This window comes from Lactuca serriola, chromosome 2 (assembly GCF_051521515.1).
Source record: "Lactuca serriola cultivar US96UC23 chromosome 2, Lser_US96UC23_V15, whole genome shotgun sequence".
NCBI classification, from domain to species: Eukaryota; Viridiplantae; Streptophyta; class Magnoliopsida; order Asterales; family Asteraceae; genus Lactuca; species Lactuca serriola.
Window position 1 is genome coordinate 191630971 of NC_136409.1, and position 27045 is coordinate 191658015.

The 27045-nt window shown below is 37.3% G+C and overlaps 2 protein-coding genes and 1 pseudogene across 3 annotated transcripts; 1 reads left to right on the forward strand and 2 right to left on the reverse strand.

Annotated features, from left to right (window-relative positions):
• The first annotated feature begins 3737 nt into the window (after positions 1 to 3737).
• On the forward strand, positions 3738 to 6851 carry LOC145087883 (Lecithin:cholesterol acyltransferase family protein). Its single transcript, XM_079025984.1, has 2 exons — positions 3738 to 4980; positions 5089 to 6851. Exons 1-2 carry the CDS (start codon positions 4541 to 4543, stop codon positions 6620 to 6622), a joined length of 1974 nt encoding a protein of 657 aa, XP_078882110.1. The 5' UTR covers positions 3738 to 4540; the 3' UTR covers positions 6623 to 6851.
• Positions 6852 to 7048: 197 nt separating this feature from the next.
• LOC145087884 (ARM repeat superfamily protein) lies at positions 7049 to 10302 on the reverse strand. 2 transcript variants are annotated; one of them, XM_079025986.1, is made up of 11 exons: positions 10143 to 10302; positions 9352 to 9708; positions 9209 to 9274; positions 8991 to 9130; positions 8791 to 8917; positions 8564 to 8718; positions 8241 to 8461; positions 7880 to 8139; positions 7655 to 7779; positions 7456 to 7526; positions 7049 to 7281 (listed from the first exon to the last, which is right to left on the reverse strand). In XM_079025986.1, exons 1-10 carry the CDS (start codon positions 10230 to 10232, stop codon positions 7463 to 7465), a joined length of 1605 nt encoding a protein of 534 aa, XP_078882112.1. In that variant the 5' UTR covers positions 10233 to 10302; the 3' UTR covers positions 7049 to 7281; positions 7456 to 7462. The 2 variants fall into 2 exon arrangements, with proteins under 2 accessions (XP_078882112.1, XP_078882111.1); XM_079025985.1 differs by having other exon boundaries at positions 7049 to 7297.
• A 4416-nt stretch (positions 10303 to 14718) lies between these two features.
• LOC145089890 (microtubule-associated protein TORTIFOLIA1-like) lies at positions 14719 to 16452 on the reverse strand (annotated as a pseudogene).
• Positions 16453 to 27045: the final 10593 nt, after the last annotated feature.

Genomic DNA, 27045 nt, shown 5'->3' on the forward strand with positions numbered 1-27045 from the left:
GATGGTTTCTAGTTAGGGTTTCTTGTCGGAGTGCAGATCTGCAACCTTCTATTGTAGTTCCATCAACGATAGTCTCTCCATCTCTCTTGCACCAAAAAAGATTGGAAGAGGAAATCGATATGAGGTTCCTCGACAGTAGCGGGATGAGCACCAAACCAAACCAATATAAAAAACCAGAATTGGTTCCAGAAATCGAAATCGAAATCATGCAAATGGTGGTGATGGTCGTTCTATTACCTCTTTGTCGGATATGGACTCAAGTTTGGAGAACGTTGAGTGGTCAACTAGTTTTCAGACCATGTGCGTCAACTAGAGAGTCCTTATCAAAAATGTTTGTTGGTTTGAGATGGAAGGCTCGCTGGTGAGAAGCCATTGTAGATGGAGATTTAGAGGGAGATGTATTGATTTCTTTGTTTAACGTCTTGAAGATGGGTTTGGATTTTGGAGTATGTGGATCTGATTTCACCTACTTGAAGAGGGTTTGGACTTTGGTCTCAACGGAGAAAGGAGGAGCGTCGAAGAAAGTATGAGGAGGAGTGTTGTTGGGTGGTTACAGGCATTGAGTGTGAATGAGGGAGACGGAGAAGGAAATTGTGGTAAAGAGGAAGGGTGGGATATATTTTTTTTAATCTAAAAACTAATAAATAAGTAACAGAAAAATAAAAAAGAAATTGTTAAGGCAAAATAGTTTTTTTTATAGTCATAAGGATTAATGACTAAACGTACATTTTGGTACATCTACAATGGACAAATGATGTAATTTACCTTAAAAATTACAACAAAATTTAACATAAAATTATACTTACATATGTTTGACACTTCACAACAGTATATCTACTCACAAGTCCAAAATTATAAACTAAATAAAAAGGTTCCTTTTATCGAAGAATCAAATTCCTTTCTAGCAATTTCCACATTATCCTAATATCCTTTATGCTCGAGGTAAACACCAAAAAAAGTTCGCTCATAGTTGAAGCTAGAAACGATGTACAACTTTAAATAACTTTTATAAAAGCACACAATTTACAAGTTTTACCTCCCTGTGATCACAGATAACTATTTAAAAATGTCTTTTTTATCTGGACGATAGATGTCAAAGATCCTCCTTTCTATACTCTTAGATTATTTATTTTTATTTTTTTTTTACATATGTTACCTTAGTACACAAGTTTTGTGTAGCAGGTAAACTTGTGAACCAAGACATTATATGTATGAGAATAATTATCTTAGCGATATAGATTTTTAATTTTAGAGTTTTTTATTATTTTAAGTGTCTAATGTATATGATTTTCTATTTAATGTCATATTTAACTATTGTTTAATTTAAAAACTATCTATCTGACCATTTTTCAATTCCATTAAGATTGTTTATTCACATAACAAACATTATCTTTAATGTAACAAATACTTTGATTTTATATAACTTTTGGTTAAATGTATTTTTAAATATTATTTTGAATTATTGTGATTTTTAAAGAACTTAAAAAACATTTATTTATTTTTTAGTTATTTTAAAAATATATCTATATTTTGGGGACATATATACGTTTATTTGACATTTTGATTTTGATTTTATATGTATTATATTAACACTATCTTTTAGTTATTTAAAAAACTAGTTTTTGGACATATTTTAGTTATTTTAATTTTTTTTAAAGAAAAATATATATAACATAATATTGAAAATTAATAAATAAAGTATATTATTATTACGTTGCAAGTTGAAAATTTATAACATTAATAATTTTCCTTAATTACATTAAAAAGATTTTGTTGATTGCTACGTTGAACAATAATTAAAAACATTGGCGGACGCAGACTATTTTAGTAGGGGTGTCTCTCATACTTCAAGGGGGTGCACCTAATAAAAAAAATTAAAAAAAAAAAAATTACACTACGAGCCGGAAATGGAGCAGTGGCCCGGGACCCCCAATTCTCCACATAGGTCCACCACTGATTAAACAACAGATAGTTTAAATCAATGTCATATAAAATTAGTTAAAACTAATCTTTAATAAAAAATTATACATATAATTATATGCATTTAGAACTTGTGGTTTGAGGTCATTGAAATGTCAAAATAAACTAAAGGAATGTTTAAAGACTATTTTTTACATAATTAAAAATATACACATGAATGGTTGTTTAAATTAATTAACAATAACGATGGTTAAAATTATCATTAAATCAAAAATGAGATGAAATAAAAAAAAATGGTTGTTATTCAAAAATTCATCATGATCTGACCAAATGAATAGTTTTTAAATGGGGTTGGTTAAAAAAAACACCTCATTTTATCATTTAGACACCCTATATAGTTTTTAAGGTATTTTTATTGGTTGAAATATTATTTTTTTGTTCTGAAGAAAATAATTATAAGTAGTTACCTATATATTGACTTTTGATAAAGATGTCTATAAGGTGTCTAAAAGTGTCTTAATAGCAATATCTTTTTAAATTCATTTAGTTTGAAATTTTACATAATTTTATTCATGTGCACAAGTCAACTAGAGGTCGTTGAAATCCTGCGGGTTAAGATTAATATTTATCTTAAACTATTTCAGTTTTACTTTTATTTTGTGAATTGTTTTTAACCATTATAACTAATACATCTCTTTTATTTTGTGAATTGTTTTTAACCATTATAACTAATACATCTCTTCAATTTATGCTGTCTAGTAGATGTCTTTTTATAACATGTTTCAAGATAATAATAATGTTTAATACCAAATTTTCAATTTAGTGTAAAAAATTATTATTTTATATTTGATAGTATTTTTTTAATAATAACAATACCACAATTTCAATTATTATTAAGCAAAATAACGAATTTAACAAGTAGTCGACTTTAGATTCATTCTTAATCCAATGAAAGTAAAGGAAATACACCTCCCTAAGGTTTGAGGGAGTGGCCTCGCCACCCCTCGCCAAAACACATGCTATCAATCTTTAAATCATCCCTTATAAGTCGTTAAGATACTCGCTAAATAAGAAACACTACAATAGTAGCAAGAAGAGAGTGAAGAAAAAATGGGCTGTGATTGGGTGAGATTATTTTCTTTTATTTTTATTTTTATTTTTTTCAAAACAAAACCAATTAAATTCCTCTCACTATTACTTCCTACCATTTTTAACTTCTATACATGCTAAGTTTACTTGGCAATATAAAAACCTATATGGCAATATAATAGGAGTGTTACCACTCCCCTTAGTCTAACAAGTATTTCATAGTTTTTCTCCTTACAGTTGAAAATTAGTTGATTTTCTTACCTGAGACGGCCTAACTTTTTTATTCTTTTAACCACATTTATTTATTTATATTTTAACTAAGTTTATCTATTTTATCTATATTTCAACTATAATATTCTAGTCTGCACTTTACACAACACAACACGCATACATTTGCCTGAAAAAAAAATATATATATATACATTATCTATTTACAGGTTTTACCTCCGTCCCATCGTCGTGCTGATAGCTATTGTTGCCAGCATACACATTATCTCGAATACGTTTAAGGAATGATTTGTCTAGGTTTTATAAATAAATGTTAAATTTACCAAACTGATTGTTTTTTTCCCATAAATAGTTTTAAGGTCTCGGCCCTTTTTATTATGTATTATATATTATTACCATATATGATACTTTATTTGATAAAAAATGAATAGCACTAGCAACAGTTTATGTTTTTCCGCTTTAACCTCAACCAAATCTACATCTTCATTATTAATATTTTATATCCAAATTCACAGCGAAAACTCAGCTGCAAAATCCCAAGAAAAAAATAATACGAATATACGATTCCCCATTTCTTGATTACCGTGCCCCCGAAACACAGAGACTAGAGACATATTGTTGGTGTAAAATTTCTTGGTATCGTGTTGTTGTCTTGTTGCTATACCTCTGCGGAAAAACCCAGAATTCGGTCCATATTTGATGGATCTCTGTTGATCCAATCATTTGGGTATTAGTGCTTTTCGTAGTGTGTGCTTTCTTTTCTTCAAGTCTTTCTCTCCTAAGTCGTCTCCATACCTTGTCGAGTTACAGAGGCGATAGGTTATCTCTTCTTTTTAACATGTCGGTAACTAGGTCATAGGGTTCGAATTGGGTGCTATTTTACTTGATTGTGCCTCGTGGTGTGGTTTTTGCAAAAAGGTCCTCGTTAAATCAGGAATATGTAAAGAAAGCTTGAAAAGGGGTTGTAATGGTGGCAACTGAGGAAGGTTTTTGCATTCAGATGTACACGAGACAAGTGGCTCTCTTTCTCTCTTCGCAGAGACAGCAGTCGATATTTACTCCATTCTCTCTCTACGGCTCTCACTAAACTCGATACACACTTGACAGCTCAACCATCACCTTTTTCTGTATTCCACCGCTAACCATTTCCTCCTAATTTTGGCAAAAATCCAACTCAAGATCTCAATTTCCTTTTCTGGCTTTTCTCGAGTTCGATCATGGGTAGCTATCTTTCTCCTAAATTCGTATAAAAATCTCGACTTTTTTTTAAATTGTTTTAGCTCTCTATCTCAAGTGCAAATCAATGGCGGCAATCCTTCGGTTCCGAAAGTTGTGTTTCATTGAGCCAACATTGAAAAACTGTGGATCATCTGAAACCCCAAAAGACGAGAAACAAGAAGAAATTCAAACAATTACAAAACAAGAGTGCGATAAGAACAAGAAGAAGAATAAGAGAGGGTGGAAGTGTATAGATTCTTGTTGTTGGTTCATCGGGTGCATGTGTACTACTTGGTGGCTACTCTTGTTTCTGTACCATTGTCTACCTGCTCATTTGTCTGGGTTCAAATCCCCTGAATCACCTGGTGTAAGGCTCAAGAACGAAGGATTAACCCCACTCCACCCTGTCGTTTTGGTCCCTGGAATCGTCACCGGTGGCCTTGAGCTTTGGGAAGGTCGACCTTGTTCTCATGGCCTTTTTCGCAAACGCCTTTGGGGTGGTAGCTTTGCCCAGATCTTACAGAGGTTTTTTTTTTTTTTTTTTTTTTGTAACTTTAATTAACCACCTTCAATCTTGATTTTCTAGTAGCAAAAAAGTTGAATTTTAATACGACTTATTTGTTTAAAATTCAGGCCATTGTGTTGGTTGGAGCATTTGTCACTCGACAATGAAACAGGACTCGACCCGCCAGGCATTCGGGTCAGACCGGTTCCGGGTCTTGTTGCAGCAGATTATTTTGCTCCTGGGTATTTCGTTTGGGCTGTTCTTATCGAGAATTTGGCTAAAATTGGGTACGAAGGGAAGAATATGTATATGGCTGCTTACGACTGGAGACTTTCTTTTCAAAACACCGAGGTAAGGGATCAAGCGCTAAGCAGATTGAAGATCAACATCGAGCTAATGTATGTAACCAATGGTAACAAGAAAGTGGTGGTGGTGCCACATTCCATGGGTGTCATCTACTTCCTCCACTTCCTCAAATGGGTGGAAGCCCCACCTCCGATGGGTGGTGGCGGTGGTCCAGGGTGGTGTGACAAGCATATCAAAGCAATCATGAACATCGGACCGGCGTTTCTTGGTGTTCCCAAGGCAGTTAGCGGGATGCTATCAGCCGAAGGCAAAGACGTTGCTTTTTTCAGAGCCATGGCTCCTGGTGTGTTAGATTCAGAGATTCTAGGGCTTCAAACTTTAGAACACATGATGCGTGTAGGGCGAACATGGGACTCTGTGATTTCATTGCTTCCAAAAGGGGGAGACACCATTTGGGGTGACTTAGATTCCTCCCCAGAAGATATCCAAACAATAAGTAGTTATCAGAGACAAAACAACACGAAACATCAAATCGAAATTAAACAAGAAACGAAATACGGAAGAATCATTTCATTTGGGAAAACAGCTTCCGAGCAACATTCTTCAAATCTCACAACTCATGACCTTGTAAAAGATAAGTTGGATTCGGGTATGAATTGTGGTGAGGTTTGGACTGAATATGGTAAGATCAGCCGTGAGAACATCATGAAACTTGCGGATAACAAAGCGTACACAGCCGGAACATTGATCGATCTACTACGGTTTGTAGCTCCAAAGACTATGAAACGGGCAGAGGCCCATTTCTCACATGGCATAGCATCGGATCTTGATGACCCGAAATATTCCCATTACAAATACTGGTCAAACCCATTAGAGACAAAACTACCACATGCTCCAGACATGGAGATTTACTGTTTATACGGGGTGGGGCTTCCAACAGAAAGATCATATGTGTATAAAGTCTCACAGTCTGACAAATGCAATACAATTCCGTTTCAGATTGACAGCTCAGCGGAGGGGAAGTGGTTACGTGGCGGAGTTTACTTTGTTGATGGGGATGAGAGTGTACCGGTTTTGAGTGCGGGGTTTATGTGTGCGAAAGGGTGGAGAGGGAAAACAAGGTTTAATCCATCTGGGAGTAGGACGCATATACGGGAGTATAGACATAAAGCTCCGGGGAGTTTGCTGGAGGGGAGGGGTTTGGAAAGTGGGGCCCATGTTGATATAATGGGGAATGTGGCGTTGATTGAAGATGTTTTGAGGGTGGCTGCCGGAGCTTCTGGGGAGGAGATAGGTGGTGATCGGATATATTCTGATATATTGAAGATGGCGGAGAGAGTAAATATCAAACTGTAGGTGTAAGTTTTGAGCAGCGTTATCTGCAATCTTCAACTAAGGGATGAGTGGTATGATCAACGGCAGTGATGGTTGGTTTAGGGTCTCGTTGATGACTATCATTGCGGAAAAAGAAGAAAACATATCATGAGAGAGAGAGAGAGGGGTCCAATCTCATCGTAGTTTGTCTTTTATGTACGCCTGAACTTTAGTTGTTCAAATAAAGTGCTCGAGTGAGCCGTGTTAATCGTGTGCTTGTGAATACAATCTTTTTAGGGGTTATGAAAATGGACACATGGACAATTTTGATACCTTGGAGGCTTGGATAGTTTAATAATGCTTTATTTCCAATGAATCAAATAGATAAATAACAAATTAATTTAAAAAAAAAAAACAAATCATATAGTCAAAAGTTGTTCAAAATTTATTTTAAAACTTTGGAGAAAATTGTGCGGCACAGTAGAGTAGTTTTTTTAACGCAAAATAGCAACCAATTTACACTATTCATTGACATGTCAAAATTTAAAAGTTCTAGCCAACATTTTTTTTTTTGCTATAATTGGTAGAAAACAAAACAGTAACTTGGTATTTTGCATAAAAAGTACATTGCAACTAAATACTAATGAAATCCAGCTATTTCGTGCAAAAACAATTAGTGCCATGTCACTATTTTCACATTTCTGCATTTTGCCACGTCTGAAATATTAAAAACGATGTTAAAAAGAAAAAGTTCGACACAAATTCAAGACAACCATAGACGCATCTTTTCATTGAAGCTATTAAGGGAAAAAAAAAGGGATAAACAAATTCCCTAGGCCTACACCATTACATATCAACAACAATGTATTACTTACAAGTTTTTCACGGAAGCATCTTCTCCGATGAACCCTTCACATCTTGCATCACCAAACTCGATACAGAATCACTACCAGTTCATTAAAAGGTGAAGAAATCAGTATCAATTCAATTATTTTTACATATTTAATCACTAAACTTGGGATCTTATTTGTCGCATACAAGAAAGTAATGAAGCAACTAGAGAAATTGCCTTACTTTCTATATTTACAACAGCAGTCCTTTAATCTACCAAGATCACGTTCATTCACCCCAAAATTGTTAGGGCTAACCCGATCCTTTAATGCTAACCATTGACTTACAATACAATCAATCCTTTTCAGCTGTGAAAAAAAAAATGATCAAGGGATACACAAAGTTTTTAGAAAATCCTCAAATTCAAGTAACAAAAAAGTCAAATTCTATAAATGAAAGGATACATACTGCTGTAGTTCTTATGGAAGCAGTTGAAGTTTCTTGATCTTTATTTGTAGCAGCTAACTGGTGATCAAGAAGCTCTTCTTCTATCAAATCTGATTTGCTTGATAGAATCGATACATATTGTTGGAGATTTAAAGGGCTTATTTCCCCTTCTTGAATTTGACCCAATAATCTTGAAATGATATCCCAAACTGCATTTCTAGCTTCTAAATCATCCGAAGCAAAAGGGAATATATCCACAAGACCCTGTAAGAAAGGCAAATCTGGATGTATCTAAACTGTCATTATTGATTCCATGCTAATTTCAACTGTGAGGGTAAATTCGTCATTATGTTTTCTCCAATAAATATATAAGAAATTTTACCTTGATTTAACTCTAAAATCAGATCATCAGAGTCACTCAATAGATTGGCAATTAGAACAGCAGCTGTCACACATGAGGTGGCTACCTCAATTTTATCACCAAGTTTAATCAGAGTGGCAAGAAGATGAACAAGTTTTTTACTGGAGCAAAGCTCTTGTGAACAGCTGTCTATTACAGTTAGTGCTTCAATAGCCCGAAGAATGATATCAAGAACTGGGTACCTGATAGTGATATTACAACCATTCATATTATAGGAATAAAACTAACAAAATGTTATGGATGACAAGTCAGCAACTAGATAATAAGACAAAAAAAACATGTACCTTTCAGGTATTCGTTCATCTCCCACAACTTTGCTAATCTCAAATGCCAAGAGGTTGATTAGAATTACTGGAAGACCTAATTTCACCAAGTTTGGGAGAAGAATAGCTTTTACTTCATCTTGACTTTCTGATATAGTCAGCAGAAAACCTACACTCTTTAAAAATATGCAGTTGGTATCGAAAATCTTGGAAATATTAATAATCAAAATACCAAATAATCGAAATACCTTTTCTATAAGTTGTGGATTCAATGTATTTTCTACAACCCATAATACACGAGATAAAACATTCTCAGGCTGCAGGGCTTTAGCCCAAGTTATACTATCATTACCTTGAAGACACAAAGTTAATAACCTGTGGGAAATAAGAGAAAAATGGATATTAGATTAATGTTTGAAAATCAATTCCTTAAGCACGAAAATTTTACCTAAATTCTTCACACAAGCATGGAGTGTCATCTACAAATAGTTGTTCCACAATTATTTCAACCAATCCTTTTACAGAGGCGATTTCTTTGCGTGATACTTCATGGCAAGCAAGGTTCCCAATAATTCCAAGACTAATCTCCTGCAAAAAAATAATCAAATTGAGAATGAGAAACTTAAGTCTATATATTTATGCAAAACAAAAGGGAATGTAACCTACTGTGACTCGAGGTGACTGGGAAACAGTTAGAGTGGCCAAGATAACTTCAAGAACCAGATTTTGAACCTACATGTGAGATTTGAACGAATCAATGATGTGATAAAAACAAGAGAATGGAAGACTTTATCAGAAAAGTCATGTACCATGAGTTCAGCATGTGTTCTACTTGTTGCAAGGTCCCATAATATGCATCCATGTTCTTCCCAAGATTCGTCTCCAACTAAGGGATCCACATGCTTTTCTTGATCATCAGAACTATCATCTTTTCCTTCCTGCTTGTTTGAGGTGTTGATCTGATCAATGATGTCCATGGTCTCATGTTTGTTTTCCGTTAAATTATCTTCAGCTTGTGATACCAAGCTTCCATTTGTTCCTTCAGTAGCAGAAACACAGCCACTAACCATGTCAGAAGTAGCAGTTGCATTCATGGTCGGTGGTAGAAGTTTCCTTATCAACGATATGACATAACTAGGATCAACCGTGGTTGAGATGTCAAATAACTGCACAAAGTTACAACAAAAAAATTTCAATCTGTAACACTTGTAATGTTTAATGTATGATTTTACAGTTCTCAAACGTAGAGATTGATACAAATTTGTTGCGATTTAACACAGAAGGCTCTTCTATGGTGGATGCTTGCTACAAACTTAATACGATTAAAGTATTTACTCGACGGCATAATATTCATGTCAACATTTAAAAGAACGAAAGGTTTCATTGTTCAATTCGTGCATTATATAAAAATTTTGAATCAATATTTTGTTGTTACAGTGCCCAAAACTCATAGTTAACCCAAACAATCATCACTAACACAATACGAACCAAATTATGGACTTTTTATTTTGTTTTTTTTGTAAAAAAACCTTTTTGCATCAAATGCAATAGAGTTCATATACGTAATAGTATGCATTTTATGCAGAAATAAGGATGCTACCTCGTCGGCAGGAGCAGGTGGGTGGTGCGCTGGCTGTTCGATTCCTATTTGTTCTTCGTCTTCAGTCACTGACTGCGATTCTATCGACATTTTTAGGCTTCAGCCTGTGGGTTTTGAAAAGGGCTCGCTGTTTGTTAATAACTTGTTTCCCCTTTCTATTTCCCAGTGTCTTAAGATACACTTATTTATTTATTAAAAAAAATTCTTATAAGTTTACAGAGATGGTCCACGTTGTTGGCACAAGTTCAAGTTTTGAAAGTTTGGCACCACATTCATCATAGTTCCATTTTTTGGCATAATTGGTCCGTAAATCATTAAATCTAACTGTTTAACCGTTAGATTTTCATATATGACTAAGCATGAGCATATGACCCGTGGGACCGGAAAAAAACCGGGACCGGACCCGGACCGAACCGGATTATCATATTAATGGGCCGGTTTCGGGTTTGATTTTTATCAATAACCGGGTTTCGGGTTTGGACCGGACCGTACCCGAATTAAATGATTTAACCCGGACCGGACCCGAAAACCAAAAATTATTTTCTTTTTTTTATCGACAAACAGCAAGCAAGAATTACCAAAATAAAAAAAAATATTGTTCGATTGAGTTGATTCGGCCTCTCCTATGGATCACATTATAGTGTCAATTTTTTTTGGTTTCGGCCTCTTCTCTTGATCGTATTATAGTGTCGATTTTTTTTTCTTGAAAAACCAAAAGTTATTTCCTACTACATTTTTTATTAATAAAAATAGTGCAGTTTTTTTTAAATAATGTTGTTAAGTGTAATTTTTTTATAACAATAGTGCAGTTTTTTTATATAAAAATAGTGATGTTAAGTGTAAATTTTTTATAAAAATAGTGTTATTTTTAATAAAATAGTGTGACTTTTACTAACGTTTTTACCTCATTTGCACGTATTCTAATTAGAGTTTCGCATCGTACCATTGTATTCATCATCTTTTATGTATTTTTTTAGTTGAATTCTGCAAACAACAAAGATATGAATGATGGATGTTACATAATAAGATTATAATTTGAAATACTATGCTAGATAGTGACATGACAAACAAAATCTGAAACCGTAAAGAACAAACATACGAAACCTAGTTTGGTACAGGAAACCCGTAAACAACACTACTAAAGTCTAATTCGGTCCAAAACCCGAAACCCGTTTTAGTACCCGGAACCTGACCAGACCAAACCCAGACCCGCTACACCTAAAAACGGTCCGATTTTTGGGTAAGGTAATTCACGATTTTCAGTTTTCGGGTTTTCGGTCTTCGTGCCGGCCCGATCTGAGTTCTGCCCGTTGCTCATCCCTATATATGACCATTTTCCTTCGAACCAAATTGGTAGAAACTGTAAACTATAAGGCCAAATTTGTAATATACTCATATTTGTATATATAACCAATATCTTACATCCATCCCCAAACCCTCTCCATATCAGAGCACTTAACCCTTCAAAATGAGCAATTTATATGGATTATATCATTTGAATAGACATAAGGTACTAAGATCCTTGTAACACTTTTATAACATCGATTAGTTAATGAATTTTGGTTAGGAGGAACTAAAATAATATTTCTCCATTGATGAAGGTCAAAACTCAAATAAGGTTCAAATTCACCGAATTGACTAATTGATGTGGTTTTCTAATAAGCATAAGGTAACATCAATTTTGCCATTTAAAATGAAGATGATTTTCAGAACCCAAAATAGAGTTATCAATTGGTTCACACCCCAAAAAAGATAACCAATGAAAATGGCTTCAAACTCTTCTTCTCCGATCCTTAGACTTGATTGCATAAAGATAAAGTAAACACTAAGTGTGTGTATGTTTCTTTAACTAAGAATGCCTTTTATAGGCTAAACCTAATGTCAAACTTGCACACCAAACAACTATCTAAAATGACATAATTATCTATACTTAAATACATAATTTTCTAGTCATTAGTTAAATATAACTAACTGCAAATTAGGTCACTCTCTTTTATAGTTTTCACTATTTATATTATACGGTCAAATAGGCTTATGTAACGTCAGCAAACACCCCGGTAGGCTTATATAATGTCAACAGCTTGATGTGTCGGTGGGAATATCTACAACAAATCGATGTCACATACCCTTTTCTTATAGAAATAACACTGCCACCTTAATATTTGAAAATCATTTACATTAGAGTAAATTACACGAATAGTCCCTATGGTTTATGGTAATTTGTGCGTTTGGTCCCTAACTTATTTTTTTAACTCGGAAGGTCCCTATTGTTTGTTTTTGTTACGCGCTTACTATTTTTCCCTTTATTTTTTAATTTATTTAAACAAAAACACCCCTAATCTCACCCTTCTCACCTTACCTTACGTACCCCATCATTTTTTCCTATTTAAATAATAGTATTTTTAGGTATGACAGGGACCAAGCGCGTAACAAAAACAAACAATTAGGACCAAACACGTAATAAAAACAATCAATAGGGACCTTCCGAGTTAAAAAAATAAGTTAGGGACCAAACGCGCAAATTACCCCAAACCATAGGGACCATTCGTGTAATTTACTCTTTACATTAAAACTTTCTAAATTAAATTCAAAAAGTACTTATAAGTAGTTTAATTACTAACATGACTTCAGAGTTAACTAAATGACATCATATGTTGCGAGTGATAAATGACCTCATATATTTGAAGAGTAAGCTAACTTTTCATGCCTTTTTTTTGCTTACAGCTCTAATTTTCAACCTTGTGGACTCTGGTTAGAGTTGGATGGGAATGTTAGGTGTGACTATTGTAGCAGTTCTACAATGTGAGTTATCTAACGGTTAGATGTATGTGTTAAAATTGTTGACGTCCATGAGTCGAAAATTATGAACACTTTTACCATAGTTACTCAAAGTATTCTCGATTGTCGAAGTCTATAAAGTTGAAAACTAGAGTTAGGAATATAAGAAGGGATGGAGAGCTGGCTTGTTCTTCAAATTGGGTACTCTAACATAATGAACTCACAAACACTAAAAGTTGTTAATTAGGATATGTTAGATGCAGAATAGTTGCCACTTATGATGTGATCTAGGAAAATAAGAATCAGTGTTAATTTTTAAAATTGTAAAAATACCAAAATATAATGGTTAAACTGTAAAAATACCAAAATATAATGATTTTTACTTTTATTGTCCAATATTTTATTTTTAACATGAGAACAAAAAAATTTAGGGGTATTCATTATTGGATATCTAATGTTTTTTTAATAGAAACAATTCAATTTAAGCATCCATCTGGATATTCGATATTGTCAACTAATCCAAATCCAATTAACATTGATCAATCGAACCGAACCGATCCAATTACACATTGAATTGGGTCGTTTATCTATTGGATATTTACTTTGATTATCCGGTATATCTAATTGGATCCATCCAATGGATATCCAACTTTTATCGAATTTTACATTACAACCGATCAAAATATCATTGATATTTTCAAAAAGAACATCCATTTTACATTTTAAAGATTCAATAAAAACCAAAATACGATAACGGATCAATAATATTAAAAAGGTCAAAAGAGCAAATTCAACCAAAATACAACAATCGACAGTTGCAATATATATATATATATATATATATATATATATATATATATATATATATATATATATATATATATATATATATATATATATATATATATATATAGGTTCATGTGAGACGGCCTAATTTTGTGAGACCATAAGACACATTTTTATTTTATTTTTATTAGTTAATTCAAGTTCCGAAAATAATATTTAAAAAAAGAATTTTTGGATTTTTCCATTTTAAAATTATTTGTTAGAATATGTACAATGTAATATTCTATTAGAATATTTCACGTATTTTTCAAAAAAAAAACGAGATTTTTTTTTTATTTTTTATATTTTTTTAGTAATTCAAGTTCCGAAAATAATATTTAAAAAAAGAATTTTTAGATTTTTCCATTTATTTTGCATTTTAAAATTATTTTTTAGAATATGTATAGTGTAATATTCTATAAGAATATTTCACGTATTTTTCAAAAAAAACGGGATTTTTTATTTTTATTTTTATTTTTTTTAGTTAATTCAAGTTCCGAAAATAATATTTAAATTTTTTTTTTGGATTTTTCCATTTATTTTGCATTTTAAAAATATTTTTAGATATGGTCTCACGGTCTCACAAAATTAGAATGGTCTCAAATGAACCTGAACATATATATATATATATATATATATATATATATATATATATATATATATATATATATATATATACTATCTTATAAAAAAAATCATACTATTTCTAAAAATAAATTGAATATAATAATAATATTTTTTAAGACGTCCAAACCATTAAGCTATGAGTACAAGTAACCAATAATAAAATAATATTAAATTTTAAATTTTAAACTTAGCCTTATTTAAATTAAATTGTTTAGAAATAAATGCAATATGTATAAGTATGCAATGCAATTCTAAAAGATTTTATATGATTTTGCTAGGGTTTATCTTTCCATCTTATCTCTTGTTTGCCTGGTCATCCGCCTTCATTCGTGGAAATGAACACAAATTTGATCTAATTCTCCCACATCCCTTCTTTATTCAATGCACTCTCTCCCGATTATCTCAAAAAAAAACCTAATACCTACTGCCTCCCCACCTCCACCTTCTTCATCACAGCCTCCTGGAGCCGTCGCTACCTCCACCCTCATGATGTCGTCGCTACCTCCACCGGCACCCCTTTACCGTCCCACTTCTACCTTAATTCGAAATGAGAAACCCTAAGTCTATCTCCCCGCCACCATTACGCCATCACACAATGTTTACTGGAAGCCCTATCCCTAAAGTAGCTCCACCATCGTCACCAGGCATACAAACGAACTGATTTCTCACTCCCCCTTTGTTGAACACCACTCTTACGTCTGGAGCGCACCACGACCCACTATTGTCTTCACCCGCCACCCTAATCGCCTCCAATGTAGCCTCATCTTTTAAAGCTTGCCATACACTTCTAGCAGAAGGTCCCTCACCAAACCTAGCTGCCCCCAACCCCTCCTATTGTTATTTTCCATTTCATTTTCTGATTTAGGCGACCTGCTTTCCATACCTCTCCTCAAACCCATCTGCCCGTTTTGACCGTATGGGTAGTCCCAATTTTCGGGCACGTCTCTTCGGGCAGCCCCTCTGCCCCTCATGTAAGAAGACATGGTGTCGTCATTCCGGCCTAATTTATTATAGTCGGAATAGCCTATTCTGTTGTACTTTCGACCGGAATCCTCGAATTCCATCATGTAATTCCCACCGCCTCTTCGGTTGTTTAAGGAAAGGTCACGGGCCATGTCTTCAACGACCCGTTCGAGACCCCGGACTCGGTTTTCCAAAGTCACCATGCCATCGTGGGACCCACCCATGAAATCCTGCAACATGTTCATTAAATGAGCTTGTTGTCTTTCCAATTGTAGTAATTGTCTTTGTATCGCGAGCTAATTCCCTTTATTGCTTCTGATTTCGTCCCTTTGATCATTCATATCATCGTATTCCCGCCTTCTAGAAGGACCACTCGTTGATCTATCAGCTATTTGGTGGGTCTCTTTAAAATGTGACCCTGATTCTGAATCATTGATGACATAATTAGAATTTTCACCATTGAGGTCATTTTGGTCATTTGAGGACTTGATGAATCTACGGGGGACAACTACTTCGACTTCACCAGAAACCTGTCTTTCAAGTCTTTGAAAAAATTCGGGGTTTAATTCTTTGTCACTTAAAGTAGGTGCCTTTTTTTCAAGATTCCAACTGTCTTTTCGGGTTCTTCATTTTTTACTGGAGCCTCTGTCTTTTTATCATCCTCTTTAGCAGATTTAGAATGTTCACCATCTGAAAACATTTCAAAGGAATGGAATTTGTCAAAGAAGTTGGAATCTGAAGAAATCGTAATCTGTTTCGTATAAAATGAAATGGAATTCAATTATATTTTTTGTTTATTGTAAACATATAATGATAAAAAAAAATTCTTATAAACTTTAGTAAGTATATAATGAGGGTGTTCAAGTCATTTAGTGAAAAAGAGAATGATTTTATTTATGTTCACCATGATCTCTAGGTGTTTTTTGATCTTCAGATCCTCCTGCAAGACCCTGCCATTGTTGCAAAGCCTCTATTATACTGTCTCTTGCTGGTTTTATCTGTGGAAGTTGATAAGGAGTTAGTAAAAGAAACTAAATTTAGGTTTTGTTGAATCCAAATAGCAATCAAAGCATTTCAGAAACAGGGTAAATGCAAGAAAAAAGCAATATACTTTCATTGAAGTGCTTGCATATTAGCATCCTACTTCCGTATTTCTTATTACAACATTGTACTTAAAAAAATGAAAAATCTATCTGATTATAAGTTTATAACAATGTCATATAAATACAAAACAAAATTTACTACTATCAATGCGTAGATTGTTCAATGTGTAATGCCCTAATAAGAAAAACATTGAAAGTACAATGCTACTTTCATATTTCGTATTTTGAGAACAAGGTAAATGCAAGAAATAGCAATGTACTTTCATTAACTTGTTGAATCCAAATTTTTACTATCTTATAAAAGAAATCTAACTATTTCTATAAATAGATTCAATATAATAATAATATTTTTTAAGACATTCATCTCTCTAAGCTTAATGTACAACCAATCATTATTATAATAATATTATAATTTAAATTGTACAAACATTTAAACTGAAAGTGCAAGTAACTAATTCTTGCATGTTTACGTCTCACAACATCAACTTTGACTTGGACTCTTTATCTTTCCTTCTTTTACTCTTTTAGCTCTTCTTATCCTAAATTAAAATCCCTATCAATCCGCTTAATCTGAAATTCAAATGGCACGTCACAATAGATTAAACCACGTAATTTCTCAAACCCTATCGACTCCTCTCTAAAATCCAAACGAACTTCACTGCCATCTCACAGCCATCAGTCTCCTTATCTCCGGTGTTGCTGCTTCTTTAGTGCGACAAGTATTGTTGTTTGTGTTGGACCTGTGAGCTTTTCTTTACTCGCCATCGTATCTTCACTATCAAAAACTCCATACCATCTCATCTTCATGCACCACCGTCACAACCCATCACCACCACCATGTTTCTCACCACGAGTCACGACCTTTTCCTTCCTAACCATTGTTGTGCTTATAGGTTTTCTGCTTCTTATTAGTCTCCTATAAACCTCTTTCTCTCAATCCCTTTTCTGACATGTTTCCTGTTTTGAAGCCCTAATCATCATCATTCGTTTTGATGGACAAAATAGGGGAACGAGGGAAATGGAACGAGGATTGGAAGATGAAGAAAAACCCCCAATAATCTTAATTGGAAACATTTTATTATCATCATTGTTTGACAACCTCACTATTGTTACTGTTCGTGCTAGGGTTTGACATCCCCTATGACAGTGTTGCTGGATTTATGTTGCCAAATCTGGCTGAAGTAAGTTATATGTAAAACTCTTAGATCTCTTATTTTGATTGTGATTTCACTCCTAATTAGATTTATTGTACATAATATTTTTTGTATCGATTTTTCAATAGTTGATTATTTGTGTAAACGAGAGAAGAAATTGATGTGATTTCACTCCTAACTAGGTTTCACATGGATGATGAAGCATTATAGCAGCAAAAGAATAAATGGAAATAGAACAAGTGTCAATGGAAATAGAACAAGTGTCCGTTGAAGACTCCATTTGTGGAATGGAATGGGTTTTTAGTTTTTTTTTTATCGAACTCATTTATTTTGTATCTTATTATTTATCTGAAGCTTGAGCATCTTTAGTTTGATGAAGATTTTTTTTTCAATTTTTCATACAATCTAAGGTAAAATTCTGGTTTGGATATATAAAAAACTAATTTTGAATTTTCTAGGTCTATTAAATCATTGATTTTATCACAATATTTATCATTTTCCACCAGTCTCAAAGAAATCCTTCTACCTATTTATCTATCAATTTAGGGTTTTAATATGCCTTCTTCTGAAACAAGGGACTCATCATTTGGTACCATTGTTTAAATGGTCCTGGAACATAAATGAAGATGATGGAAGGTGATATCTTTAATGATTTCGTGACATATGCTTATGGATAAGGGTGACAGATTTACTCATTATTGATATGCTGCATTCAATTTTGTTTTTTTGGAAGCTGGGGTTTTGGTTTATTTTAACATGTTGCATAATATTTTTGTTCTCCTCTTTTGGTTATATATATGTTCATCTTCCGTAGCTAATTATGGTATTTACATTAACTCTTGTCACGAGACATCTCCACAACTCCACACATCAACAGATCGAAGATGTAAGTGCTCTTATGCTAATGATTTTGAAGTTGTTTTATCATTTTAATTAAGTGCTTAATTCTTTTCACCTTATTTTTTAGCCTGCAACGGTCATCAAGTTGTGATCCCCTACCCTTCCAATAACCAATTCAATGATTGAGAAACTGGTTAGCCTTTTTGTTTTTTTATTAATTTCCTGTTTTTTCATTTCTTCATTTTTTTGGTTTAAAGTAGATCCTAAAATGCATGGTTCAAAGGAAAAAAAATAAATAAATAAATAAAAAGTGTTAGTTGTTGTTTGTCCACATTAATATAACCAGGTCATGTTCAATATTTCTTCATAAAACTTGAGTATTTTTTTTTTAATTTTCTGGGTTTCAGATTGATAAGCTTAAGAAAGCATGTGAAGCTGTTTTTTTGTGAATTAGATGACTGAAAAGTGGTATCTACTAATGGAAGCAAGTAAATTGTTTTTTGCCTATGGGTTCAAGTTATATCCATAAAAGTGACAGGTTTTTGTTTTTATTTGTTTTCAGTTTATCATAATGCATCGAGTGTAACACCCAAGATCAGAAAGGCCAAGAAAAAGAAAGAAACCCTAAGTCAAGGAGTGGACTCGTCGAGCCCGGGGAGGAACTCGACGAGTCGGAGCGGGATCCGGGGAATCGAGTAAGTGACCAACTCGGCGAGTCGGCTCGTGAACTCGGCGAGTTGGGTCTGAACGAGGAAACCCTAATTTCAGGAATTGTTACCCTATTTAAGCAACTTATTCTCTTCCTTAGGGCTCATTTGCGGCCCTATAGTCCAGAACCAGAAACCTTAAGCCTCCATTGTTGCTCATTCAAACTTTCTTGCCATTTTGGGTGATTTGAAGGAAGAAGGAAGAAGGCACTCATTGGGGATTCAAGAATTGGCAGTAGATCCAGAGTTGTGAGGTCTTCCAGAGCATTTGAAGGTAATGAGTCGCTACCTTCCCTCTTTTGCATATAGATCAACCTTTTATCTTGGGATTTGGGATTTTTAGGGCAAGTTTATGAGCTATTCCGAGTTAGAAGCCCAGATCTGAAGTTGCTACTTCAGATCTATGTGTATCTTGGCCTAGAGAATCATAAAGCATCAGTCTATGGGTTGATTGTTGAGCCCCTTTGTCTCAAACCCTAGTTTATAGTGATTTGAGCCTAGATCTCGTTAGCTACACGTAAAGTTTGCCACTTTACGTAAGGAATACGCTTTAGAAGAGTGGATCTACAATTTGGAGTCCATGCATGACTCTAAAGTCCTCTGCATGTATGTAGATCTGTTGGGACTCGGCGAGTCCTTCGAGTGGACTCGGCGACTAGCTTGAAGATGAGGAGGACCTCGACGAGTGGGATGAACAGCTCGTCGAGTCGGATGAAGTTAGGCATGAACTCGGCGAGTTAGAAGAACAACTCGACGAGTTGGTTGAAGATTGCCTTGGGCTCGGCGAGTCTATTCTTGGACTCGGCGAGTCAGGTCGCGAAACCCCAGACCCTTCGAGTTGAAACTCGAATCAGTGAGTCGGGTGGAGACTCAGCGAGTTGGACAAGTCAGGACTCGGGAATAGTTGACTCGGCGAGTCATGGACTGACTCGGCGAGTCGAATCGCGAATAGAAAGACCCTGAGCATATGAACTCGGCGAGTTATTAGGTGGACTCGGCGAGTAGGGTTGACCTGGAAGGTTGACTTTGACCAGGATTTTGACCTTGACTATAGTTGACCTTTAGAGGTCAGTTGGACTAAGTGTTATATTGACATTGGTAGCTCGAGGAGCTAGTGGAGCAACAGTTCGGAGTCAGAGGTCAAGTAGCAGTCAAAAGGATTAGCAGCATCTGATCAGCAGTCTCAGGTGAGTTTCCTTCCAGTAGGAACGGGTCTACAGCCATAATGCCGACCCGTTTAGCTAGTAGTAGTTTCCGGATTTTGATCCGATGCAGTAGTTAGTATGTTTGATGCCTTCGTGGCTCAGACACGATTTATGTGTTATTTGTTCCGGGCTACGGCCCGATGTAGTATGCAGTATATGTGTGTTCATGCTAGTTGATATGTTTATGTTATGTTCTGTTCAGTTAGTTCCGGACTTCGGTCCGATGCAGGGGACAAGGTCCCAGTTAGTCCGGACTTCGGTCCGATGCAGGGGGCAAGGCCCCAGTTAGTCCGGACTTCGGTCCGATGCAGGGGACAAGGTCCCAGTTAGTCCGAACTTCGGTCTGATGCAGGGGACAAGGTCCCAGTCAGTATCCGGACTTCGGTCCGATGCAGTGGGCAAGGCCCAGTATGTGCTTTATATGTTATTGTATGGTATGTGGTAGATTGGGGGAGCTCACTAAGCTTCGTGCTTACGGTTTTCAGTTTTGGTTTCAGGTACTCAGTTTTCAAAGGAGGAGCTCGGGAAGATTGCAGTGCACACACCATAGACATTTAGCCTGGGAATGTTTGACTCTGATAATGATGATATGTTTTGAATTAATACTCGAAAATTATGTTATGACTTATGATACAGTTTTTATAAATATGATTTAGTAATGTTTTTAAAGAAATTTTTAGTTGTGATTTTTGGGTCGTTACAAGTTGGTATCAGAGCCTTGGTTTGAGGGATTCAGGCGCACTCCCGAGTGTGTCTGAACTCAAACTAAGGAAGTGGTATAGAGTTTTCAAAAAAAAAAAAACCATGGTTACAAAAGGATTTTGAGAAAAGAAAACAATTTTAGAAAAAGTATAAAGAAAAGAGTTTTAGAAAAAGTGAAAAGAATTTTGAAAAGAGAAAAGGGTGTGGTGCATGCAATTAGCCGAGCTCAAGTAAGTACTCCCAATTTACCCATACAAGTTATGTTATGATTATCAGTATCAGTATCAGTTTCAGTTTCAGTTTCAGTTTCAGTTTCAGTTTCAGCTTCAGTAGAACAGCATGCTAGAATAGGACTAAGGATCTAGGATGATGCCTTATATGCCTGCTTTATGTGTTTCAGCTTGATAAGAATTTCATGCTAGTAATGAGTAGACAGTAGTAGGATAGTCTGTGTAGGTTATGCCTGGTAGTATGAGCTTAGCATCGTATGCTAGTACAGTTTCTTGTTATGAGAATAGTTTTGCCTGAGTATGTTTCCTTTATCCGAATGCTGCTTGCTTTGTGCATTGTGGGATTCTGAGTGATGGGAGTTAGCCATTAGGTGAATACGTCACATCACATGTGATCAGGATTGAATAATCTCAGAGTGCTGGATTTGGCCCTATTGCGCAGCTCTTGTCTGAGTCCAACCGTTGTAGGGACGAGACTTTTACTCGAAGGATTATCCGAGCCTCATTGCATGTGATGGTAATCAGGTGGTGGCTAATTGGCATTACAAGGAGGCCTTCAGCAGCTGACTGTTTGGGTAGAGTTAGAGGTTCCCGAGGGCAAGCCTAGGATGAGAGTAGCAGAGATCAGTAGAAGAGTAAAGGGGACTTGGTGGAGTTGAGGTAACTCTTGAGGAAAGTACGGATAGATGTGGAAGGTAGTATGGGCCCGTACTACTGAAAGTAGAGGATCCGTACTCGATTCAAGAAGGGCCAAGACAAAAACCAGGGAACTAGTAGAGTGTGTGAGAGATTCCGCAGCAGTAGTGTGTAAATTGATCAGGAATTGTTATATTTTCAGCATGGTGACATTGCGCGAGCTACCAGTTAGCAGTTCAGGCGTTGAGGAGGGATCTGGCTCGGGCTTTGGAGCCGGGCAGCTTGACGATCAAATGAGGGATTTCATTTCCGCAGAGATCATGTGCAACATCATTAATCAGACTCCAGTGATTTTCGGTTCGGTTAGAGAGGCCATTGTGGAGCTCATAGACAGTCATCTTGAGGCCTTTAAGGCCGGGATAGTTTCAGGACAGATTGGGGCTCGTCAAGATCCCGATTCTTATGGAGTTCGGGGATCCATCAGGGGGGGGGGGGGAGATCCCATTTCTAGTTTTTGCCATCAGGGGACAGGAGTGAGTGGGGCATCCTGTCTCCAAGAGAGACCTCTGTATGATTGGATAGTTGAGGAAGTTTCACGAGCCATTCGCGAGGATCTGCCCGACATGGTCGTGAGGATCACTGATAGATTGATCGAGAGGCTCCAGGATCAGACAACTGTTGTTCAGTCGACGGGCAGGGAGTCTGAAAGGAAGAGGAAAACGGATGAGACTCAGGTAGCCACATGTTCGGGTAAGAGGCTCAAGGGTTCGGATTTGAGGACGAGGAACTATCAGATCCGCAGTCGATGCGGGAAGTGCGGAAGGACGCACATGGGTGTGTGCAGGCGTAGAAGTGGTGGCGATGTTGGATGTTTCAAGTGCGGCCAGATTGGTCATTTTAGCAGAGACTGTGTTGTTACCATCGCCCAGGGACTTGATCCGTTATGTTTCCATTGCATTCAGAGGGGCCACAAGAAGGCCCACTGTCCGAGTTTGTATACAGCAGGGCAGGTGCCAGCTCCTGCCCCTGGGACTTCGAGAGCCACCAACGGACATCAGGGCCGGGCAAGGGCGCCTACGGCTCGGAGCCGAGTTTTCCGGTAGATTTCAGCAGGGATTCGAGCAGCACTGAGTGATGGAGGTATGTATCTTTTACTTTTCTGTCAACTATTATTTGTGATATTATTGTTATGTTGCTGCATTGTTATCAATAAGCTTAAGTGTTGGGGTATTATATTACCTGCTTGTGACTGAGTTTTATGCCATCTGCATACCTTGGAATTAGAATGGTGAATTGGAGGACGTCCCCCCTCCAGATCAGGTTACTTCGGATATAGTAACTGTAGCATGTATGTGTAAGATGCAGTAGTGCCTTACTACTTGTGGAAGGCGTTAGTCGGGTAATGATCAGTTATATTTTCAGTAGTGATAACCCAGAGTTTTTAGTGGAGTAGCTAGCGGTCAGTAAGGAAGTGGGTTGGGGATGTGCGCCCCAAACGCAGATTCTCGGGATGTAATCCCTAAAGCAAATACATTTAAGGATCGAAGGGTGCTCAGTCAGATAGCAAGAAGGGTGCGGATCTGGTAAGAGTTAGTTAGAGCGCTGGCAAGGGTAAACGTCGGCGGACAGCATATCGCCCTTTTAATGGAAGGAAGGATGGAAATCCTTTCGACCAGTGAGTAGTAAGGATCTAGCCGAATCCAAGTGGGGGAGAACCCTCCGAGTATACAAGGATAAGAGCCACGTAGACTCAGAACGAGTGCGCGGCCTCCGAGAAGAAATGATAGTAGCACAGTGATCGATGGATTGAGAAGTTCAGAATTGGGAGTTTGAGGACCTTCTCAGCAGTTAGTTCATGTAATCGAGATGGTTAGAAGCTGGTTGAGAATCCAGGATTGGAGGACCACTTGTAGGGGCTCAAGTGAGTCGGAATGAGGATCCTGAGAACGGTTAGCAAGAGATGTTTTCGTATTAGTAGCCAGTGACAGAGTCAGCATGCAGGATTGTGTAGATTCAGGAGTTGGGAGTTTGGAAACTTCCCAACAATAGCTTCTTGTATCCGGATTAGTAGACGGTTGGTTTGGGAACCAAGCCGAAGAGTTCCTCGACAAAGCGCTAAGTATATCAAGGATATAAGATGTCGAGGATTATGCAGTATTCAAAGACTGAGGGCTGGTTTTGAGAAATCAGGATGAGGAATCACTAGCGGGACTAGGGATAGTCAGGATGTCCTCGGGATAGTAGTAGTAGTGTTGTAAGTCTGCGGGGGTAGCCGTAGCATTCACTAGCAGTCAGATAGTAGTAGTAGTGTTGTAAATCTGCAGGGGTAGCCGTAGCATTCACTAGCAGTCAGATAGTAGTAGTAGTGTTGTAAGTCTGCGGGGGTAGCCGTAGCATTCACTAGCAGTCAGGTAGTAGTAGTGGTGTTGTAAGTCTGTGGGGGTAGCCGTAGCATTCACTAGCAGCCAGATAATATTAGAGAGTTGTAAGTCCGCGAGCGTAGCCGCAGCCTTTATCAGATTGGTAGGCAGCATGAGCGCGTTGTTGGACGCGGGAAAGCAGTAGTACCCACCAATTCGGGTGCAGTAGTGAGGATATGGGAATCCACGGGTTAGATTTCGGATTTCCAAGTATTTCAGTTATGGTTAAGTCGGCGATTTGTCAGTAGATCGTCACCTCAATTATGAGATCAGAGTAGTAGTGGACCGTTGGGGTTCGGGTATGTTAAGGGCTACCATCAGTTTGGGAGCCATCATATTGTTAGTCGTGGAATTGATGATGTCAGGATGTGACGTAAGGACCTGATCGGTGGATTGGGAGGTTGTTAAAGTTACAGTGTCAGGATGACTGGTGGAAACTAGTTCCAGAGGAAGATTTCGTTTAGAAGTTGTGGGAAGCAGCCATTCAGCCAGTTCAGTGATTCAGTCAGCTCAGTGTTTCAGCCAGTTCAGTGTATCAGGCAGTTCAGTGTTTCAATCAGTTCAGTGTTTCGGGCAGCTCAGTGTTCCAGGCAGTTTAGATTTTCAGGCATGTTCAGTACTGCAGGCAGTTCAGTGTTTGGATAGTTTCAGAGTTTTGGACAGTATTAGTATTTGTGTTGGAATGCAGGTGCTGACGGTATAGTTGGTTGGTTTGAAAAAGTGAAAAGAATTTTGAAAAGAGAAAAGGGTGTGGTGCATGCAATTAGCCGAGCTCAAGTAAGTACTCCCAATTTACCCATACAAGTTATGTTATGATTATCAGTATCAGTATCAGTTTCAGTTTCAGTTTCAGTTTCAGCTTCAGTAGAACAGCATGCTAGAATAGGACTAAGGATCTAGGATGATGCCTTATATGCCTGCTTTATGTGTTTCAGCTTGATAAGAATTTCATGCTAGTAATGAGTAGACAGTAGTAGGATAGTCTGTGTAGGTTATGCCTGGTAGTATGAGCTTAGCATCGTATGCTAGTACAGTTTCTTGTTATGAGAATAGTTTTGCCTGAGTATGTTTCCTTTATCCGAATGCTGCTTGCTTTGTGCATTGTGGGATTCTGAGTGATGGGAGTTAGCCATTAGGTGAATACGTCACATCACATGTGATCAGGATTGAATAATCTCAGAGTGCTGGATTTGGCCCTATTGCGCAGCTCTTGTCTGAGTCCAACCGTTGTAGGGACGAGACTTTTACTCGAAGGATTATCCGAGCCTCATTGCATGTGATGGTAATCAGGTGGTGGCTAATTGGCATTACAAGGAGGCCTTCAGCAGCTGACTGTTTGGGTAGAGTTAGAGGTTCCCGAGGGCAAGCCTAGGATGAGAGTAGCAGAGATCAGTAGAAGAGTAAAGGGGACTTGGTGGAGTTGAGGTAACTCTTGAGGAAAGTACGGATAGATGTGGAAGGTAGTATGGGCCCGTACTACTGAAAGCAGAGGATCCGTACTCGATTCAAGAAGGGCCAAGACAAAAACCAGGGAACTAGTAGAGTGTGTGAGAGATTCCGCAGCAGTAGTGTGTAAATTGATCAGGAATTGTTATATTTTCAGCATGGTGACATTGCGCGAGCTACCAGTTAGCAGTTCAGGCGTTGAGGAGGGATCTGGCTCGGGCTTTGGAGCCGGGCAGCTTGACGATCAAATGAGGGATTTCATTTCCGCAGAGATCATGTGCAACATCATTAATCAGACTCCAGTGATTTTCGGTTCGGTTAGAGAGGCCATTGTGGAGCTCATAGACAGTCATCTTGAGGCCTTTAAGGCCGGGATAGTTTCAGGACAGATTGGGGCTCGTCAAGATCCCGATTCTTATGGAGTTCGGGGATCCATCAGGGGGGGGGGGGAGATCCCATTTCTAGTTTTTGCCATCAGGGGACAGGAGTGAGTGGGGCATCCTGTCTCCAAGAGAGACCTCTGTATGATTGGATAGTTGAGGAAGTTTCACGAGCCATTCGCGAGGATCTGCCCGACATGGTCGTGAGGATCACTGATAGATTGATCGAGAGGCTCCAGGATCAGACAACTGTTGTTCAGTCGACGGGCAGGGAGTCTGAAAGGAAGAGGAAAACGGATGAGACTCAGGTAGCCACATGTTCGGGTAAGAGGCTCAAGGGTTCGGATTTGAGGACGAGGAACTATCAGATCCGCAGTCGATGCGGGAAGTGCGGAAGGACGCACATGGGTGTGTGCAGGCGTAGAAGTGGTGGCGATGTTGGATGTTTCAAGTGCGGCCAGATTGGTCATTTTAGCAGAGACTGTGTTGTTACCATCGCCCAGGGACTTGATCCGTTATGTTTCCATTGCATTCAGAGGGGCCACAAGAAGGCCCACTGTCCGAGTTTGTATACAGCAGGGCAGGTGCCAGCTCCTGCCCCTGGGACTTCGAGAGCCACCAACGGACATCAGGGCCGGGCAAGGGCGCCTACGGCTCGGAGCCGAGTTTTCCGGTAGATTTCAGCAGGGATTCGAGCAGCACTGAGTGATGGAGGTATGTATCTTTTACTTTTCTGTCAACTATTATTTGTGATATTATTGTTATGTTGCTGCATTGTTATCAATAAGCTTAAGTGTTGGGGTATTATATTACCTGCTTGTGACTGAGTTTTATGCCATCTGCATACCTTGGAATTAGAATGGTGAATTGGAGGACGTCCCCCCTCC